At 45.8% G+C, this 20,988-nt stretch overlaps 1 protein-coding gene across 1 annotated transcript in view; it reads right to left on the bottom strand.

The window, feature by feature from the left end:
• Positions 1–20,988, bottom strand: part of Npc1 (NPC intracellular cholesterol transporter 1) — a 45,156-nt gene that overhangs the window by 1,801 nt on the left and 22,367 nt on the right. The window contains exons 6-23 of the mRNA XM_028759528.1: positions 20,024–20,273; positions 18,984–19,057; positions 18,223–18,593; positions 17,095–17,321; positions 15,361–15,461; positions 12,381–12,483; positions 9,825–10,014; positions 9,253–9,435; positions 8,614–8,728; positions 7,323–7,450; positions 7,097–7,237; positions 5,879–5,968; positions 5,374–5,564; positions 4,767–4,882; positions 4,051–4,180; positions 2,507–2,707; positions 1,599–1,830; positions 916–1,029 (exon numbers count right to left, since the gene is read on the bottom strand). Of these exons, the coding sequence (XP_028615361.1) occupies positions 916–1,029; positions 1,599–1,830; positions 2,507–2,707; positions 4,051–4,180; positions 4,767–4,882; positions 5,374–5,564; positions 5,879–5,968; positions 7,097–7,237; positions 7,323–7,450; positions 8,614–8,728; positions 9,253–9,435; positions 9,825–10,014; positions 12,381–12,483; positions 15,361–15,461; positions 17,095–17,321; positions 18,223–18,593; positions 18,984–19,057; positions 20,024–20,273 (2,957 nt within the window). The remainder of the gene's footprint in view (positions 1–915; positions 1,030–1,598; positions 1,831–2,506; positions 2,708–4,050; positions 4,181–4,766; positions 4,883–5,373; positions 5,565–5,878; positions 5,969–7,096; positions 7,238–7,322; positions 7,451–8,613; positions 8,729–9,252; positions 9,436–9,824; positions 10,015–12,380; positions 12,484–15,360; positions 15,462–17,094; positions 17,322–18,222; positions 18,594–18,983; positions 19,058–20,023; positions 20,274–20,988) is intronic.

The following is a 20,988-nucleotide window of genomic DNA, read 5'->3' as shown; positions in this document are numbered from 1 at the left end:
TTTTCTCAGAAAACTGTCTTGGGGGCTGGAGAGATGGCTCAGTGGTTAAGAGCACTGACTGCTTTTCCAGAGGTCCTGAGTTCAATTCCCAGCAACCACATGGTGGCTCACAACCATCTGTAATGAGATCTGGTGCTCTCTTCTGACCTGCAGGGATACATGCAGACAGAACACTATATACATAATAAATTAATTTTAAAAAACTTAAAAAAAGAAAACTGTTTTGGCCTTTTTGGGTAAAGTCAAGCAGTCAGTCTGAACAAGGCAGATTCTCATATGGAAACTTAGAAGATTATTGTGTGTGGGCGGGGCTGCAGCATGCATGTAAGATCAGAGGACAACTCTGTACAATCATTTCTCATCTTCCATCTCATGTAGGTTTGGGGATCAAAACCAAGCTTGCCAAACAAGCTCACCTTGGACCTGCTGGCTATCTTGCTGGCCTAGAAACTCTATTAAGTATCTGAAGTTGTTACAAAGCAATTGTGTACGCTTTCACTGATACTTTCTGCAGTGGCAGCATGATGGGGAACAGCAGTATAGGGCTGGATCCAGGACCTCCAGGCATCAACTGCAGACAACCCAGTGGGATCTGGAACTCACGAGACCCCTTGTGTCACCACAGAACTGACTTCCAGCTCTCTCAAGCCTAACATTTCCTAAATTTCCTGCTTAAGCCTTCTGATTGTCTAAGAGAGCATACAAGCAAGGACAAGTCTGAGGGATTTCAGATCTGTTCTAGACATAGCTATTTAGTGAATCGTGTGAGAATTTGTCATTGCTGGCAGCTGCGATTTACAGAACGGATCCAAAGTGTTTTATCCTCTGAATTTGTGTTTCTTCTGAGAAGTAGCCAGTCTCCAAAGAAGCACTCTCGTTGCAAACCCCACCCATCCTGGGGCCAACAATACTCACAGAACTACCCATGTGGGCCAGCGCCTCTTCTGCCCGGCTTACTCGGCTTCCTTTGGTACTCATCGTGAATGCTCTTGTTATGTGGCTGCAGAACTCCACGGAGATGCCGCAGCTCTGGAGTAAATAAAGCGCCCCCATGAGAAAAGAGCTTTTTCAGCTGAAAATTCCCCTAAACTACAGGAGGAATCCCTGGATCCTGAAGGTTCTACCCAGGCCTCTACTTTGCTACAGTGTCTTGGTTTTGATTAGAGGAATTTCTGGAAACTTCTTAAGATTACCTACCAGCTATCCCCCTCATTTTACTGTATAGCCTTGGTTGTCCTGGAACTCACTGTGTAGATCAGACTGATCTCAAAGTCCAGAGATCCCCCTGCCTCTGCCCCCTGAGTCCTGGGATTAAAGGTGTGTGCCACCATGCCTGACTATATCTTCAGTCATGCTGGGCAACTGTACTGGAAGCCCTACAGAATAACCTGGGAAGTAAAACTGAGTGTTCTCAATGTCACTAGACTACATGGCTTTTGTTTTCAGACAATTTCACTTAGTTCTGGCTGACTCATATTTGTCATGGAGCTAAGTGGCACCTGTGTTTCAGGCCACTTTAGGATGTGAAATCCAAGAACAATTAATTCATGCAAGACTCACAGGAGCTAGGGACAAAGTGAGAACAAACCACGACTAACCATCACCAAGTTGACCAAGGAAACAGCGTTCAGACTGATGCCCCACAGCCACATAACACCGAACATGTTGACCAGGATCATGGCTATCGTGATACACATGATGACTGCAGACCACAGCTCACAGCCCAGAACCACTAAGGTCACCAGAAATATGGAGCCCAGAGACACACTGAGGTTAAAAATGGTGTCATCAATAATGGTCAGGTACTGTTCATAGAAGACGTAGAACACACTGGGGAGGAGAATATTTGATTAGAGCTTGTCCTCCTGGGGTCTTCCCTCCTTACCCCATCACCCTGACAGACACCCCAGAAAACCACCCAAGTTTGGCACCATGCACCTAGAGCACAAAGCCCCTGACATCCAAGGGACGGCCTGACAAAAACCCCAAATGTGTGCTTACATAAACTTTTTACTTGTAAGCTCAATTTTTGCTATCTTACAAAGGTCTGTTCTGGAAACTACTGTGGACTGTTTCCCACAGTGTTAGCCCAGTTCTGCATGAGAATTAGGACACCTCCTCCGGAAGTCCGAAAGGAAAGGCTGCGTTCTTTAACCACACTTAAGAGTTTGGGAAAAGCAATCATTTGCTTGAGGAAGCAGCAGCAGCAACAAAACAAACGCTAACCCCAGCACATGAAAAGTCTGTATCAGAGCAATGTCCCAAGTAATGAGCAGGCAGGGATCCCTGCCAGCATGTCCCTTGTGCAAGGCCCACTCTCCGGTGTCTCTTTGGGCTGGGACAGCACACCAAGTTCTGTGTTCAGTCCTCAGAGCACATCAGAGACTAAAGACTCTCACTTCACATGCCCCTCATACACCACCCCTGGTTGAGGATAAAGCAGATGTCAGAACGAGAGCTAAGGGTCTGCAGCCCCACCCCTACCCCAGAGCCCTCCCTGCTTTACCTGTATGGGAACACTCGGTATTCACTCCCCTTAGAACGCATGGTTTCCGTGATGTTACTGGCTACAAGCCGAGCTTTCTTCATGGCATCAATATAGTCAGCAGAGGTCTTAAGTACGGTATGGTAGGTCATGAAGTAAGTGGCCCCAATGTAAGTGTCATCTCCCTCAATGTTAACAGCTGAACTGTATGCGGCATGTCCCCTGAGGAAGAGGTACTGGGTGTCAGAAAGGCTATGGGCAGAATATGAGCACTTTGAGTGGAGTCACATGGCTCAGAGGCCAAATGGATGAAAGAGGTCTCCCATGAAGGGCCTGCGGAAGACACTGCCTTACCTTACTGCTGTGCTCCGTCTGCTGGGCGGCCGCTATTGTTTCTCTATCTCATTCCATTCAAACCCACACATGATGCAGAGCTGATTTGCTACTGCTGTGTAGAAGGAGGTAAGGAAGGGCAAGAACCTGAACTCAAGCCCACGCCTCCCTGGCAAAGGTCCCTCACCTTAGCCTCTGTGAACGGGCACCCCAGCACATACTCGCAGCCTGGAGTGCTAACCAGTCAAGGACAGTGAGGGGTTTGGCAGGACACCACACAGTGGATACTCCCTTTGGCTACTGCTTCCTAACAACTGAATTCCAAAGAACTCCCATGCTTTCATGAAGAAAATTCCAGAATAACCTCAATATTACCAAGCAAAGAGATTTCTAATATCTATCTCAATCTTTAGAGGAAGTCTTTGTTAGAACTGGCAGAAGTCTCAGAATAGACACGGCACACACAAGTGACAGGACTGCTTGAATGGAGGCTGTCTGTCTGTTCTTCTAGACAGGGTCTCTCTATAGCCCTGGCTGTTCTGGAACTCGCTCTGTAGACCAGGCTGGCCTTGAACTCAGAGATCTGCCTGCCTCTGCCTCCCAAGTGCTGGGACTAAAGGCGTGTGCCACCACCATCTGGCTTACATGAGGATTCTTACAAAAACCAAGTATATCCTTGTTAGTCACATCACACACATGTGATATTCAACTTTCACCTATAAAGGCTTCGAAATCCTCTTATCTTTACTATTTCTGGACCAGACATCCTGCTCCTGTCCATGTGGACAGTGGGTGGTCTGGCTGGCTGGGGGTTTAGATAGCTCATCACCCTCACAAGGCTGGGGTGGCAGGAATTAGAACCTAAACCTTACACTGTGGTAACCTTACCAAAGCAAAGATGCTGTCTCTCAGCCTGTTGGCACAATGGGACTGTCTGGGCCTCTTATTCTCCAGTCTTCACCTTTGCCTCTACTCCTTCCTGATATGCATGGGAATCTGCCTCCATCCACAGCCCAGGGTAAGGACAGGAACCGAGCATAGAAAATGAGTGCCCAGTGAGGATTAAACCTTCTGGAGCCTGAGGAGTTTTCTTTAAATGGTGTCTCTGCCTTTATAGGACTAGGACAGGGCAAAGGACACCCTGTCCCACAAGCCTGCTCGATCCAGACTCTGCTTCTCAGTTCAAGTTGAGGCTGCAGTGAGCACTTAACTCAGAGCTCTCTGGCACTTACCCTTTGCCACACTTGGGGTTGGGGTTATCAGAAAGGAACATAGGCAGAAATTTCATGAATTCTTTCCCCTGAGGCCTCTGTTTGCCCTCTGGAGTCAGAGGTCTGCAGCGGACACAGGTTGGGTCCATCACTGGCAAAAGAGGAGAGCCAATCATTAGAAAAATGGGTGTCAAGACTTAAACAAAACAGCAGCAACAACAAACACTTAAGACTTAATACTTAAGGACTAAGTCCGTAAGATTAAACACAATGTTTTCTTGCATCTTTCCCTCTTCCAAAAGCTGTAGCTCCATGTGGTTTCAGGACTCAATGACTGAGACTCAAACCATTCATTTATTAAGCAGGCCATACAGCAAACCCTTTCTGTTTTGAGAAACACCTAAGAGTCAAGGACTCATGTGTTCACGAACATGCTCAGCACTTAAGCAGCTGGAGAAAGCGTGCCTTTGACCAGACAGACGCCAGTTGTCACTCTTAAGCAGTAAATGTGCTCTGCACAAATGAGAAGTCTGACTGGGGATCAAGCACTTGATGTGTCCTTGCTTGATGCAGCTCTGAGAGTCACGTGTGACTGAGCACAGGAAATGACAGAGGGAAGGACACCCAATACTGACAAACACGCACAAACGAAGGGAAAATGAGACGGGTAAGCAATGCTACCATTTTTCTGAAATTTAAAAAAAAAAAAAAAAGTCTAGAAAAGAAGATGCAAGTACCAGAAGCGTTGCAGAACTGGTGAGTGACATTGTAGAGTCTACAGCAGGAGGACTGTGGCGAGACCCAGTCAAAGTAATCGTCAATCCAGGATGAGGGGGCAAAGCCTATGCGGGTACTGGAGAGAGAAGAAACAGTGACGGGCTTGTCGGCACTCCTGTAAACTCCATCCAGCTCAAACTTCAGCTCCTTCCCTCCATTTGACATTGTTGCATGACTGACCAAACCTTCAAGATAACCCATGGCCAATGAGCCCACTTTGATAGTCAATGAACCCACTTTGCTTACATGAAACTTGGTCTAACAGACTTTTTGAAATGATAACAAAAAGCAACCTTCCCAAAAGAAAATCTGTTTTTAGTGAGAAATTTCAGGCCTGAGTTGACCCTGGCCACAAGTTCCTCCTTCTGCCTCATTCTGTTCAAGACTGAAAAGGACCAAACCCAGACAGATGACAACTGGTTTGCAATCCTAACACTTCGGAGGCTGAGGCAGGGCCGCTCCAAGTTCAGGGTCAACTTGGGGACCATACAGGGAGAGCATCTCTCAAACTAAACATTAATTAAAGACAAAAAGAAGTACAAAGGACCAGACAATCCTGGTACTAACTAGGTGTCCAGCTCAGCCGCGTTAAATATCTGTTGTACCAGGGAGTCATTGTCACAACCCATGCCGCCGCACACCATGTTCTGCCCTCTGCGGGAGCTGTAGTTATAGCCTTCCTCCAGGACAAAGTACACGGGCGGGCCTGAGTGCAGGTACTGCCCCAGTGACTTGAAATAGTCAATCACATACGAATCCTGAAAGGAAGACCAAAGAGAAGCATGGCTTAATGGGAGACTGCTAAGAATAGAGGTGCTTGGGCCAAGCCCCCAACCTGATGACGCACAGCTCTCTCCTCCGGGGCGCCAGAGCACAGTGATCGCTGCTCCACCTCTAAGGCTACGTATGTTCCAAGCTCACAGAGCAGCAGCCCACTCCAGCAGAGCTCTGTGGCAGACCACTGCTGCCTCTTGTATGATTTGCATTCAAAAGCAAGCATTAACACCTACACACACCTCTGAAGACTGTATTCAACAGCAGCTATAAAGTTACAGAAAAGAAAGCAGCTTACATTTGGCATTGAGAGAGACTGATCCAATCCGATGTCTACTTTGTGCACTACTGCGATACTGAATGATAGAATGCCCACAAACACGGCCATCTGGAAAAAAGCAAACCACAAGGCAATTGCTAATGATCATAAACGGAAGAAGAGAAAGAAAATCTTACACACCAAAGACATGACTCCATTGATTTATTTTGGGGTAGTATTAGAGGTTGAACCCCATGCCTTACGTAAGGCTGGGCAAGGACTCTACCACTGAACTACACTCCAAGTCCAAAGCCAGACTTAGTACAGCACCCAACTCACACAATAACTACTGGGCTTTCCACTGCCTCTTACACACTCACGTGCATGAGTGCAAATACACACACACAAGCCTAACTCTAATATTGACCTATAATTCTGTGTACACATTACAACAGTTGAGTGTGTGAGACACAGTATATACTAGAAGATACCAGGTGAGAGAAACGGGGTTCTATCGGCTTCCTCTGCAACAGCCTGCAAAACTACAACTATTTTAAAACAAAAAACCTCAACTTGGCCAGGCAGTGGTGGCGCACGCCTTTAATCCCAGCACTTGGGAGGCAGAGGCAGGCAGATTTCTGAGTTTGAGACTAGCCTGGTCTACAGAGTGATATCCAGGACAGCCAGGGCTATACAGAGAAACCCTGTCTTTAAAAACAAAAAAAGAAAAAAAAAAAAAAACGAACAAAACAAAACACCCCAACTCAAGTCCAATGTTACCCAAACTCTTGTCAATGTTGACTGATTAACAACTGCACTAGCGAGCGGTGCAGGAGAGATGGCTCACCAGCCGAGAGGACTTCAGACACACATGCAGGCAAAACACCAATGCACAGAAAAGAAAAATAAACATAAACTAAATGTTTTTTAAAAATCTGCAGTAGAAGCCGGGCGTTGGTGGCGCATGCCTTTAATCCCAGCACTTGGGAGGCAGAGGCAGGCGGATTTCTGAGTTCGAGGCCAGCCTGGTCTACAGAGTGAGTTCCAGGACAGCCAGGGCTATACAGAGAAACCCTGTCTCGAAAAACCAAAAAAAAAAAAAAAAATCTGCAGTAGAAGAGGAGCCTGCTCCTGTATGGGTTTGCCTTGTGTTTTGCGATGTATTAACAAGGCTGGAACCAACCTCCCAGGCTTCTCAGAAGGTACGTGATACATCTGTGTAGAGAGAGAAGACAGAAACCCCAGGAAGGTTCATACCACAATTGGCCGCAGCCAGTCCTTCAGCAGAAGGGGGGCAAAGTAGTTTTTGAAGAAGCGAAACAGGTAGCTTTCGGAGGCCTGGGTACCTTGTCCATCGTCAGCACCTCTGACACAGCATAGGATGTCCAGACGGTTTTTCTAAGAGTACAAAGATGAAGGGAGTGTATGGAAACAATCTCCAACTTCACCTAGACTCCAGACTCACATGGATCCTGGTCCTTACCTCTTGCCTCTTAATATCCAACCCCAGGAGGCTCACAAAGCAGGTAATTTGAAGGAGGAAGTCAATGAGGACAGCCATCCCCGCGAACAGAGAGAAGGTGTGGACAGCTGGCATCGAGGACAGTGCCCCTACAGGGAGAGAAAAGCACTGTCAGGCCACCCAGAGGACCACTGGTCTCAGGAGTATGTTCTCATGCACATATGCCACTTCCTCTTGACCCACATTATACTGATCCATTTTACGATCAAAAGTATTTTTAATAAGTTGTCAGTATTTAATAGTGGAATAAAATTTAAACAAAAATCTAGATTCACCATGTTATTTCGGAGGAAAACTTTTGTGATGCTGGACCAGCCACATGATCCTAGAAACAAACGAGGAGGACGTTTGCCCCTCTTTAGATGGGCCACGTGCAGTCCTCAGGATGCAGCAGCAGCCTGTCCCCAAGTTTGATATAAAGCCACCCTGACCCTGAGGTGCAGTATGAGCTGCTATTATCCACACACTTGTGCTGGTTTTCTTAGAAGAGTAAAAAGGTATCTCCCTCCTGCACCTGTGACTATCAAAGGCCCAATAAAGACCACAGATTTCATGTTGGTTCTACAGAAACAGGAAGTGACGTGGTGCCAGCATGCCTCCACTGAAAGCTCGCCACCTAAACTCTGCAGCTGTGACCTCAGACAATGAAGACTGTCTTCTCTGCACTGAGTTCTGGCCTTGTTCAGTCTCTACAAGGATTGAGCCACCTTTCTCTTTCTGCGCTTTGGAGACAGACTGGGCAGGCTACATCATGATTCAGTGACAGCTCTGCACAAAAGAATCCCGAGATCTATGTTCTAGTTTGTTACAGCTCCTTGTACTGAAGCAGTACAGGAAGCTCTGCTCACTAACGAGCCTGTTTCCCCTGGGAGTTTGTGCTCAGGGGAGGCAGCCAGTGTGAAAACAAAGGCAGCGCATCCAGCAAGCCAACCTACGTGCCACTGCCGAGGGGAGAGCCAAGGACTCTGTGGCCATGTAAGGATGCCATTTTCAAATTCTAACACAATAGGCACAAGGGGAAGGGGAGATGGCAGGAGAGCCCGAGTCTGCCATCCTCTATCCCAACATCTGTGCTGTGCTGGGACAGAGAAGACGCAAAAGTTGATTTTGGAGACACTGCCAGTTAGCCAAGATACTGCAGTCCAGAAAGTGACACTCCAAGTATGAAGCAAGGTCTCAAAAGGGAGTGACACAGGGTATAATCAGAAATCCAAGCAAGCCACAGGCCTGGTACAATCTACAGTAAATTTACCGAAGAAAAATGCTGAGGTCTCAGAAAAGGACGAAAGAAACATGGTCGGGGCCACTTCCCCAAGGATCCTGCCCAGCTGCTGATCCAACGTCTCTTCCTGAAGACGCTCATCTCTCTTAAAGAAAAAAAAATGCACTATTAAAATATCTCAGCACCAGATGAGAAACTCAGCAACACTGACTCATGTTACCAGACAACTGCCTGGTACTTAGGTTGCAGGAAGATGGACCAATACATGACACTTGTATGTCACTGGGTCTCCACTCAGACAAAGACTTCAAGCAACTGAGACCAAATCCTACAACAGCAGACTGTGCGGACACTGTGTCCTGAGCAGGGTCTCACAGCGCGACAAATCTGTTATGTGTCTGCTGTGTGCTAGAAACCATTTCAGTACCATTAATACCTGAAATAATTACAAGTCTGCTAGTTCCCACTGCACACACGTGACAGTGCTATCTAATATCAAGTTCTCATTTCGTATCTACTTCACCAAGTAGGAGAAGGCTGGGGTTCTTGGTTCCAAGTGCGGAACAAACCTAAGAGACCACAGAGCCATGGAGGAAAAGGCTGTGGAGCCGTTTGTGTTCTCCTAGGGGTGCTGAGCACCCATTTACAAACCTGAGAGGTGAGTTTTACCTGGTAGGTCTGCACTAGGATGAAGATGTTGTCCACCCCGACAGCCAGCACCAGGAATGGGATGACCTCAATGACTATGAGGGTCAGTGGCATCCCCATGTAGCTGAAGATACCCAGGGAGCAGGCCACCGAGCTCAGCACTATCAGGATCCCCGCAATGCCCAGTGAGATTTTAGAATCCACCTGATGTTGGACAAAATCATAGGTCAACAGAGAGCTTGCTGTCCTCCCTGTTACAAGGCTCACTCTAAAAAAACTGTTACATGTACAACTCACAGTGTAAGAGAACACAGAAAGGGAGGTTTCTCCCTAGCAACAAAGTTCATGCACTTACAGGTACTGGTACAGACAGAGGAAAAAAAAAAAGTGGTTTGTGCGAATTATGTGAAGTAAACCTTAGGAAGTGAAGAACGTAGACGCAGAAAACAGAAGTTATATAAACATGATGTTCATGGAAAGAACACCACATCTGAGGTAACTTGGTAAGGAATGTCTGACTGAGGAGAGGGAGAAAACACATCGCAGCTTGTACTGTCATGTCTAACACCCTCCTGTGTGCACCTCACACTCACCAGAAGCCTGCTGCAGCTCTGGATGTGCCCCAGGGCAAGGGAAATGTACAGAAACATCACGGTGTAGCTGATGATGACCGTGAAAATGTCACTGTTACTTTCCCTATTGAGCTCATCTTCAATGCTTCGCTCAGCAGTGAAAGAAATAGTCAGATTTGGATTCTTGTAGCTTTTCACAAAATTAATAAACCTAAAGAGTAAGCAAAATTTTATATTAAAAACATTTAATTAAAAATGACAGGCTAGAGGAATGTCTCAACACTTAGGACACGAAGGGCATCCTGCTTGACCTCAGCCCAGGAGCACAGGAGAGGCACACAGAACACAGGAAGTCCAGCCAGGATGACTGCCCCACCCTTTGTGGTGGTGCTGGGAATCAAACACAGGATCTGGGCACTCTAAGGCAAGCTCTCAGCCTCTAAGCTGTAACCCCAATCCTGGAATTGTTTACAGTTTAGAACATGTTTAAAATTGGTTCATTTTAAACATGAACCAATTTTCTTTCTTTCTTTCTTTTTTTTTTTTTCATGAACCAATTTTCATTGTTCTGTTTTGCTTTGTTTTCAGCCACATGGCTGACTTTGTGCCCAAGCTGGTCTAGAGTTTCTGAGCTACCGTGATCCTTCTGCCTCAGCCTCCGAGTGCTAGGATCACCGGCATGCACTGTCATGTTAGGCTTAAATGGAACACACATGAATGAACATGGAACAAAATTTTAAAAGTGGACATATAAGATGAATAGTATCTGTCAGACCAGTCTGATGTCTTTAGGATTTGATTAGCCGCTTCTCAAACTCACATACAATTAGGGCCCCAGGCAGCAGCAACCGTCCTGAGACAAAGTAAAATTATATTTCTTAATTCCAAACTTTGCACAGTAATCCAGAAAGTGTGACACTGGCACAAGGACAGACAGACAGAAATGCTCAGACGTAAGAACTACAGACACATGTGTCTGAGGGACTGACTTCTGGTAAGCACATCACAATCACTTGACAGTACAGAGAAAAATCAGCAAAGGGTGAAAGAACAGATGGATAGTGTATGCAAAGAGTGAAGCTGGACCTTCCTCACACCACAGACAGAAATGAATGCCTGGGTGGTAGCACAGGGCTGTTAAAGGCTTAGCAGGACCTAGTCTCAAAACACCATGGGCTGGGCAGACAGCTCCACAGCATAGCATTTGACAAGCATGCTTGGGACCTGGGTTTGAAAAGCTTAAATGAATCAAAGGCCAAAATAGAGGACTTAAGCTATAAAATTCTCAAAATAAAGCACAAGACTAAACCTCCTGTCAGGCCACAGACCCACCAAACGCACAGGCAACGGAAGAATGGAAACTGAACTTCAAAACGAAAAAGTTGTTCTCCAAAAGCTCAAAGGGGAAGAACCACAGAAATAGAGAAAAAAAATCTTGAAATCACATATCTGATAAGGGACTTCTATGTAGAATATGTAACAAATTTTTATAACTCTAAAGAGAAGCACAAATTATCCAATTAAAATGGGCAAAAGATATGAAGAATAAGTTCAGAAAAATGCAAATCACAGGGCTGAAGATGTCGCTCCGATGGTGAAACAAACACTCATCGAGCACACACAAAGCCCTATGTTCTATCCCTAGCACTGCGTCAAACAGGACATGGTGGTGGTACACGCCTGTAATCCTAGAGGATCAGAAGTTCAAGGCCTCTGTCACACAACAAGTTCAAGGTCACTCTCAGCCATACAGGATTGTCTAAAACACAAAATGGAAATCAGAAACCAAAAGTTAGTGCCACCCATCAGAACAGCTGGAATGTCAGGTAAAGCATGGAGCACAGACTGGAGTCAGCACACGGTGGGAAATCAGGTCTTCAAATGGTTAAAGCAGAGTTATTCTAAGATCCAGTGATTCTACTCCTACAGATATTATGTCTCAAAGGAAGTGAAAATATGTCTGATAAAACTGTGTATACAAATATGCACAGAGCCATTCTTTATAATAGCCAAAAGACGGATGCAACCCAACTGTATGTGGATGACAAATACACGGATAAAATGAGGTAGAGTTATATGCAGTGGGGTATTTGGTCAAAATGAGAAACACAACACCGCTACATCACAACCTGGACACATTACAGTAAGCAGAGGAAGCCAGACGTGAAAAGTCCACATACATAACAGTATTCATATAACATTCACAGCATAAAAATCTGAGGACAGAAAGATTTGTGGTTGCCTAATGCTCTGGGTGAAAGGCTAAGATGGGGTATGCAGGGCGGCTAAAGGGAACAGCCTTTATCCGAACATAATCAAAACGTTCTATTGGCTGAGGCCTTCCTTAAGTGGGATACTCAAAATGAGTGGAGTGTACGCATCACAGAGGTGTACGGATGCTTCTGTATCCCTGGGTACAAGTACCTGTTAAAACCATCTGCTTCTAGGCAATCTGTTCAAGAACTTCTTAGCATAGCCACTACCAAGTGAAAAGGATCCTGTAACCTAGATCTGCAGCAATACAGAGTGAGGTCCAAGTGTGTGCGCTGCCCAGGTCCAGCCCCATGAGTGACTCACTCTTTCTCCCAGGCCCAGGCCCTCTGGAGTCTCTCTGTGTCATTATAGTAATTATTGACAGGGAACGTAATCACAAGCGCGGTGGCATTATTGTAGTTCTGATCTAGAAAGCAAAAATATGACATCAAAAAGCCAAGTATTAGAATGCAAAGTCAGATAAACATGAGTGGCCACACTCCATTGCTGACTCTGGTTTCCTGACTCAGTGAGGTGCTGACATAGAACTGGTCTATGCTACTTCAGATAGCAAATGCAAACAATTCTGACATCTGTTATTCAGGAAGAGTAACCTTCCCAGTTTAAAAAGCATAAGCATCAATTCTTGTTTAGTTTCTTCTTATATATATTGCTATTAATTGTGCATGATGGGTTAAACATAATTTCATCCACATGTATAATGCATTTGATAACATGTATTCCTATTGATGTCCCCTGCCCCCCACCCCACCCCCATGCTGATCCCGTCCTCTTCTAGTCTCTCTTGTATCTCAGAGACAGGGTCTCTCTATAGCCCTGGCTTCCCTGGCTGGCTTCAAACTCACGAAGATCCACTGCCTCTTCCTCCCAGTGCTGGGATCAAAGGCATGTGCCACCACGCCTGGTCAATGAGCACTGTAAAAGTTCACAATTTCATGCTATTCTCAGTTCTCTTTAGGCTGTAAGCAGCCAGCTGTGGACACTTTCGCAGCACACCAGGCAAACACACGTGTGTCTTCTCCCTTTGCCCCTTTCACAAAAAGGAACATCTGCACTACAACAGTATAAAATTGTGAACCCTGGAACCTACTGTGGATCTATAAAATTTTAATATATAGATATCATATCTGTAGAATCAATTTTTACCTGTCATCTTTGAGTCAAAACTACGGACATATCTAATTTTTGATAAGTTCTGTCAAAATTCCCTTCAAAGTTTTGATCCTGTATTTAACAAAAGAGTAACTGAGTCCTCCCTTGGGCCAGGTTTTATTTCATGAGCTGTGGATACACCAGGCAGCCATTCCTGCCTGGGGTTTCCAGTCTAGTAACTAGCCAGCGCTTGCCGTGTTCTCTTAGTATCTGGCCGATGCCAGTTTGTTAGGTATAAAGACAGAAGTGAGACACACTTCACAAAGGAGTGAGCGTGAGTATTTCCTTATGCAAACAAAGGTGTTTGTGGGGCTGCAGGGATGGTTTAGCAGTGAGACACACTGGCAAACACCAAGATCTGAGTTTGGACCCCAGAACCCCCTAAGAAGGTGGGAATAGGGCACTCATCCCACGTATTACCCCAGCATTGTAGGGGTGAGGAGAGACAGGAGGATCTCTGGGGCTTGCTGGCCACCCCAGCACAGCTTCAGGTTCAGTGAGAAACCCTGTCACAAAGGAATAAAGTAGGCAGTGACAAAGCAGGACACCTGAGGACCTCCCCTGGCCTCTGTATACATCAACAGGTATCCTGTCCCCACCCCACATGCACAGTACCTATAGTGCTTCTTTTTTTTGTTTTTGTTTTTTGAGACAGGGTTTCTCTGTGTAGGTAGCCTTGGCTGTCCTGGAACTCACTCGGTAGACCAGGCTGGCCTCGAACTCAGAAATCCGCCTGCCTCTGCCTCCCAAGTGCTGGGATTAAAGGCGTGCGCCACCACCACCCGGCTTCTTTTAACTTTCAAGTACTTTAAAACTTGATCCCCTTCATCACCATACAGCTCTTTTTATTAATAGCGAAATGTTGTTTGTTGAGTAGTAATAGGTGTGTGTGTTTGTGTGTGTGTATGCAGTTTCTTGGCATTAACCTTTTTAAAAAAGAATTATTTATTTTATACACGTGAGTACACTTGTAGCTGTCTTCAGACACACTAGAAGAGGGCATCAGATCACATTACAGATGGTTGTGAGCCACCGTGGGAATTGAACTCAGAACGTCTGGAAGAGCAGTCTGTGCTTTTAACTTCTGAGTCAACTCTCTAGGCCCTTTGTTGTTCACTTTTAGTTAATTGTTTTGAAAAGCACGCAAACAAACTTTATCAAGAAAAAATAGCTCCTTGTAGCCAGAAAGGTACTAAAAATGAAATTTCCTCTTGCCTTCACACAAACTATGTAACTTCTCTCACACTTGACTTTAAAATTGTGAGTCAAATTCAATTTTGCCTTTTGTAGCTTTTTGTTATCTTTGTTGCCTAAGAATGCATACTCTATCTTAAAAATTATTTTAATACTCTCTCCTATGTTTTCTTTCAATTCTTTAATAGTTTTATTTTTCACATACCCATCTTTGATTTCCTGGATGCTGGTGGAAGGAATAAAAACCATTTTCCTTGTGGGAAGGCCAGGTACTGACACCATCCTTTTCCCCTCAGAAGAAAGGGTTCCCTAAACACAGAGTCTCTGTAGCCCTGGCTAACCTAAAACTCTGTGGACCAGGCTGGTCTAGAACTCAGAGATCCACCACCTCCTTCTACTTCCCAAGGCGTGAGCCACCACTACCTGACAAGAAAGAGCTTTTTATACAGCAGAACACATCAAATACAGTTCACAATTTCTCCCTTGCCAGGGAGCGAGGGAACAAAGCCATCTGGCCTCTTTAGCAGTGGGAGAAAAACCTGTTTGGCTGGCAGCAACTGCAAATGCTGGAGATGTCATAACCTTTACCTAGCAAGATCCGTGTCCAAAGCAGTGCCACAGGGCAGCAAGTGATACAGAGCAGCCCTTCCTGGTATGAGTGCTCACTGTCCTGGCTGGTTTGTTTTCTTGCTTTGTTGAGACCATGCAGCCTAGGCGAGTAGCAAACTCGTGTTTACCCTCTGAGTGCCAAGGCATGGACCTCCACACCTGGCTCACTTCTTTTAAATCCAGGATAAAATTCAAGTCCAAAGCTAAAGGAAATATTGTGGGAACTCAATTGATGGGGAAATAAGACTACCCATTTTCTGAATCTGGTGAGCACTACTGCAGGCTAAGGACAGAAGCAGGATGGCGCTGTGAACCAGGAACTTCTTACCATCATAGCCACCCAACACAAGCCACGGGAACACTGGTCCTCCAAATGTACCCAGGCAAGGGCCGTGGAGCAAACTCGTGTCATTTAAGGAGGTGGGAGCCCTGCCAAAAGTTCAGAAAACATCATCAGAACCTCCAAGTCATCACAGCAGCCTAAACACTCGGACGGCATATCTGCATTCTGAGTACACTCTGGTTCCTTAGTGAAGAGCACAGCTGTCACACATCCCTAGGAAATCAAGTCACTGGGCACCAGCCAGGAGCAGCTACCACCCCAGGGAAGCAGTGACACGTGGCGCCTGCTGTATGAAGACAGGGATAAAGGGTGCAGCCAGCCACCATGAGAGCTGCCTGACTAAGAAAGGATTAGGTGAAGGAGGTTGTCCATGACAGAGACTTAAACTGCTGACTGAGTACACATGGGGTCAAATAAATGTGGGGTTACAAAAACCCTCAACTGTCGACAATAAAACTTTGTGAATTTTCAACAACCAAAGTTATTAAAAACCAAACACATAAAGAATCCAAGGTGTGTGTGGTAGTGTTCTCTCACGTCTCGCTGTGTGACTTCAATGCAGCCTGGGCTCTGGACACATGTGTACTTTGCACAGCATGTGCATGACATCATATCACACACGAACAGAGCAGCCTGATCCAAGACTCCTGCATGTTACAGGCTGTGGTGCAAAACTGTGCACACGGTTTTTTTGCTCTTCTAAGGAAAACAAAACCTTTCAGTATTTCTGTCCAGATCGTTCCCCAGCATGTACAAATTATAATAGTATATATTTGGACTATATTGTGTTAGAATGACTTGATTTTCAAAACTAATGCTTGGAAAGTTTCATAAAATTTGTTAAAGGAACCATGGGTTGGGATTAAGTCAGAATTTCCAACAATTTCTAATGGCATTCTGCTGTGGCCAATGTCCAGCCAAGACTTCGTCCTTGATGTGAAAGTACAAGTGTACCCACCCCATTCCATGTATACCCACGTTCATCTGTAATGATGCTTCTGAGTATACCAAAAAGGGAGGCCTCCCCCAAACAGTAAAACTAACTAACTAACAACGATACAAGGTTCTATTTGAAGAACAAAAGACACCACAGTGGGCTCCTGACTCTCAGGAGGAAGGACAGACCAGTAAGCTGCCGATGTACCTGTTAAGGCCGAGAGATACCTGGTACATAGTACTCATGGACAAAGTTCCTCCCCCAGGGTCGCCTTTGCTACTCATGCTGCCTGGACACGTTCCTCTGACACCCACAGGCCCCCTCCTTTCCTTCCCCTGTGCACTGTCCATGCTAAAGCAGCACAAACCCAAGCCTTTTCTCCCCGGCCTTAGTGTCCTCCTCACAGTCCCAGTCACCACCTGACGTGACAAATGTCATACAGCACGACATACAGTCATAAACCACGCAACCGCTGCAAATGAGATACAGGAGAAGGGGGCGTGGCGTAATATCGCTTAATGAGATAATAGGGTAAATACCCATTATGTTTGTACTAAATTAACTTTGATATTTTTATAATGTGCTTCTACTGTGAAGCACATATAAGATTTATTTATCTCTTTATTTATCTATTTTTAATTTATTGTTGGTCTCCCTCCATTAGGACTTGCGCTTCTCAATGCACATCTGGCTCCATCTACTGGGTCTCCAGTTGTAAGAAAAGAGTAAGCAACAGAAGGTCTCAAGTACCAAGAGGGCATATGAGTGGCTGTGCCACTTACCGAACACAGTACAGAAAGTGTGTGTGGTAATCGGCATAGACATAGAAGTCATCGCCTACGTAGTTGTCCAGCACCGCATGGTTGTTCTGGAAGTAATTTAACACACTCATAATGGTGCAGTTCTTGTTGTATGGAGATAGAGGGGCCACACAGATGTCCTGAAGTGTCACGGTTTCATTGTTGTAAGACGCGGTAACACTTTCAATGGCAATCTGTAAGTCCAGAACCTGAAAGATTTGGAAAGTAAGCAAACCCAGAAACGAGTCAGGTTTCCTCAGCTCCTTACTAACCAGCACTGCCCCGAGAACTCAGGCGATAAAGGCCTTCTGAGGATACACTTCCTAGGATTGGGGAAGATTATTTAACATCATGGTGAGAGCCAAAGGCCCCTCTAAACAGAAAACTGGGATGAAGAACTCTGGTTCGCAGGGTCTGGTAAGGAGGTAGCATTACATAACACAGATCTCAACAAGAGACACAAAATCACCCTTCACCCTATTCCAGTTTCCACCAACAAGGCTCCAGTTTTGGAGCAAATTTTTGGTCATCTTGACATTGTCCTTTGCTAAAAATATACCACTCCCTGCTTTGCCTGTGACCATTTATGTGTGTGTGTGTTTATGTGTGCATATTTTCTGATAGAGACTATTATTTGGGAAGAAAATTTTAATTGAAAAATTGCCTCAGTCAAACTGGCCTATAGGCATCTGGGCTGGGACAGTCTTTAATTGTTAAGTACATAGAATGGCTCAGGCCCCTGTGGGCAGCACATTCCCTAGGCAGGCACTCTTAAACTTTATATGAAGGAAGCTAGCTGAGCTGACAGCCTGACAACTAGCAAGCACCACCCTCCATGGGTCCAGCTGTACTTGCTTGGCTGTGATGTGAGTTACACTGGGACTGGAACTTACTGGGAATAATGCTGTGTAGAACAGCGAACAGGCTGCCTTCAAGTTCCTGCCTTGCATTCCTGCTTGACCGTCCTTAGTGATGAACTGTGTGTTCTGAAACTTTAAGCCATAAGGCTTTCTTCCCCTATATAGGTTTGGGTCAGGTTGGTTATCACAACAGAAATAAATAGGACAAATAATTGTTTACTTAGAACGATGACTGGAAATAGCAGCTTACCTGGTGCAGAATCTCTTTGTTCAGTGGAGGCCCGAAGGGCACATCTGCTCCTGAGGGGTATGGTTCGTAGATATGGACACTAGTGTTAGGGGCCTGGATAATAAGCTGTTCCGTTCGAAAGAAAGGCCCAAAGTGCTTGTCAAAGTACTCCTTCTCCAAGCGGGCCTGACTGTGAGGGGCTGACCAGAGCTCCACAGGATTGGTGGTGACCTGGACAAACACCAGGCCAGAAGAGCATGCAGCAATGAAGACCAATGAGAAGAAAATGATGCAGGTGGGATTTCGGACACAGAAAGCCCCCCACTTTGTGAACATGCGCCTCAGATAGTCATCAAATGCTGCACCAAGTGGATCGCAGCACGAGGCTTCCCCTGGGTGAGAGGAAAAGAGGTTACTAGTCATTCCCAAAGCTGCGGACAAGGAAAGTACTAACTGATCCACTGATCAACTGATTCTGGGTACTCCGAATCCAGTCCTAGGCCTGCCATGCCTGAGGGCCCCACAGCCTCTGCCCACCTCCTCTCTGTGGCTGCTCATTTCACTCAACTCTGCCCTCAGTGCTTCTGTGGCTCCTCCCCCAGCCCATAATTACATCACTGCTATTTTAATTACTTAGTTCTGAGGTAGCACACTGATGCCTAGTCACTTCAGAAGGCAAGTGCTATGTCTGCCTTCACTATGGCCGTGTCCTCAGCCAGAGCACTGCCTCACACAGCTCTCATGCCGACATAACCCAACCCCTGACATGCAAACACGCCTACCTTTGTCACTGCTATTCACAGAAAAGGCGATGTTGCTGTCAATGGGAGTGTACTCAGACACAAAGTACCGCCTTCTGAAACAGAAGCACAGAAGTGGGGTCAGCAGACTTGTTACAGTGTTACAGTGCAGCTCACTCCTCGCCCTGTCCCCTGTCCTGGGGAGATCTAGGAAGGCATTAAAAATGACAAAGCACTGACGGGTAACTTCATATTGGAATCCACATGAGTCACTTTTAGATCCTTTGAAAACTTATTTTCAATAGCAATGAGCATCCCAGTGCCCAGACCAGGGCCGCTCAAGGCCATTGCCTAACAAAAGGGACCAGAAATGATTGAACAGAATGATGCCAGGCCTAGGGCAGAGAAGTATCCAGTGAGTCTGAGTGGGAGCACATCCAAAGAACACAGGAGCCAATGGGAAGGAACTCCAATGCCCCAATATAGGATACAGTCCACAGAACGAATAAATCTAAAAGGCACGCTACTGAGTGAGTAGAGGAAAGGTCCCATTAGTAAATGATAAGAGAGACAGAGACAGAGAGACACACAGAGAGAAAACCCAACCCATAATCACCCTGGGGCAAACAGTACAGATTTTCAAAGACCCACAGCAGGAGCAGGCTTGAGGAGAAGCAGTGTTAGCAGCCAAAATGGAGCACAAATGATCAAAATTGTTGTGTGCACACGGATGAACAAATACAAATCTATATTGCTTTAAAATAAGCTATGAATATAGGACTGCAGTACTGCCTGTAACTAGATTTCGGTCAAATGTGGCTTACACAGACTGCCTGGGCTACTGCAAGGTGCTTTAAATCACACACCATTTTGAATAAATCAGTATAACTTTCTTCAAAAGGTTAACTATATAAACAAAACCTGATTTACTAGCTGCAGGGCACAAGCCATCCAGGGGACGGTGCCTATCTAGATATTTATTTCCTGTCTGGATTAACTGAAGTAACTTGTGAGCTAAAAGTGCCATGTGGGCAATTTTGCTCTTCTTGTCTTGAAGGAGACAAATCAACCAACCAGCTTACCTGTGGCACCACACTGCCAACAGTCCTCCAAAAAACACAAACAGAAATGCCATGTAGGTGACCCACATGATGACATACATGGCATCCAAGCCCAAGATCCTCCAGGGAACAGGAGGCGGTGGGGGCTGGGGTTTGGGGCCACAGACAAGGGAGCAGTCCAAGCAGCTACATGGCCCTGTGACCTCATCTACAGACTCGTTGCAGCCTTTCGTGGTATTTCTCATGGGCTCCATCCCAAGGACTGAAAGATCTACAAGAAGAAATTATGCTGAATTAGGACCTCATGAGAATACGTTCCAAGTTGTGTATCTGCTTATATTTAAACCCAATGGAGAGCACATGGGTACAGGGTGGTGCAGCCGAACATGAGGGTTGGATGGAGGGCTGCTGGGTAACCACACATTAAGCTTTGTTTCTGTCTCTTAGGATTTGGGGAGGTGGGGTGGAGTGGGTACTGACAATGTCTTACGAAGGCCAAGCTGGCCTAGAACAGAGTGTAACTGAGCTTCTGACTCTTCCCCCATATCTCCTGAGTGTAGCTGTGTGTAGTGCACGCCTGAAGGCTCCCAGGCAAGCACTCTCAGCTAAGTTTCCCATGCCTAATCTGTTGTGATGTCAGTCAACAACTCTATGTACAGTGTATGCCCTGACCTTCTACCAACCATATAAGCTGGATCCTCAATGAGTCTGGCTTCCATTCTGAACAGCTGGTCTAATAACATAGTAGACACATCACACACACACACACACACACACACACACACACACACACACACTCTTCAATGTCATAGTAACATTATCAATTCCTAAGAGCAATTCCTTTCTCACTGAGACACACACACACACACACACACACACACACACACACTTACTTCAGTGTTGTAGTAACATCAATTCCTAAGAGCGATTCCTTTCTCACTGAGACACACACAAACACACACACACACACACACACACACACACAC

Source organism: Grammomys surdaster, unplaced genomic scaffold, assembly GCF_004785775.1.
Source record: "Grammomys surdaster isolate TR1022 unplaced genomic scaffold, NIH_TR_1.0 126298, whole genome shotgun sequence".
Taxonomy (NCBI): Eukaryota; Metazoa; Chordata; class Mammalia; order Rodentia; family Muridae; genus Grammomys; species Grammomys surdaster.
Note: the sequence above shows the minus strand (reverse complement) of the source record. Positions and strands in the feature narration are given on the sequence as shown.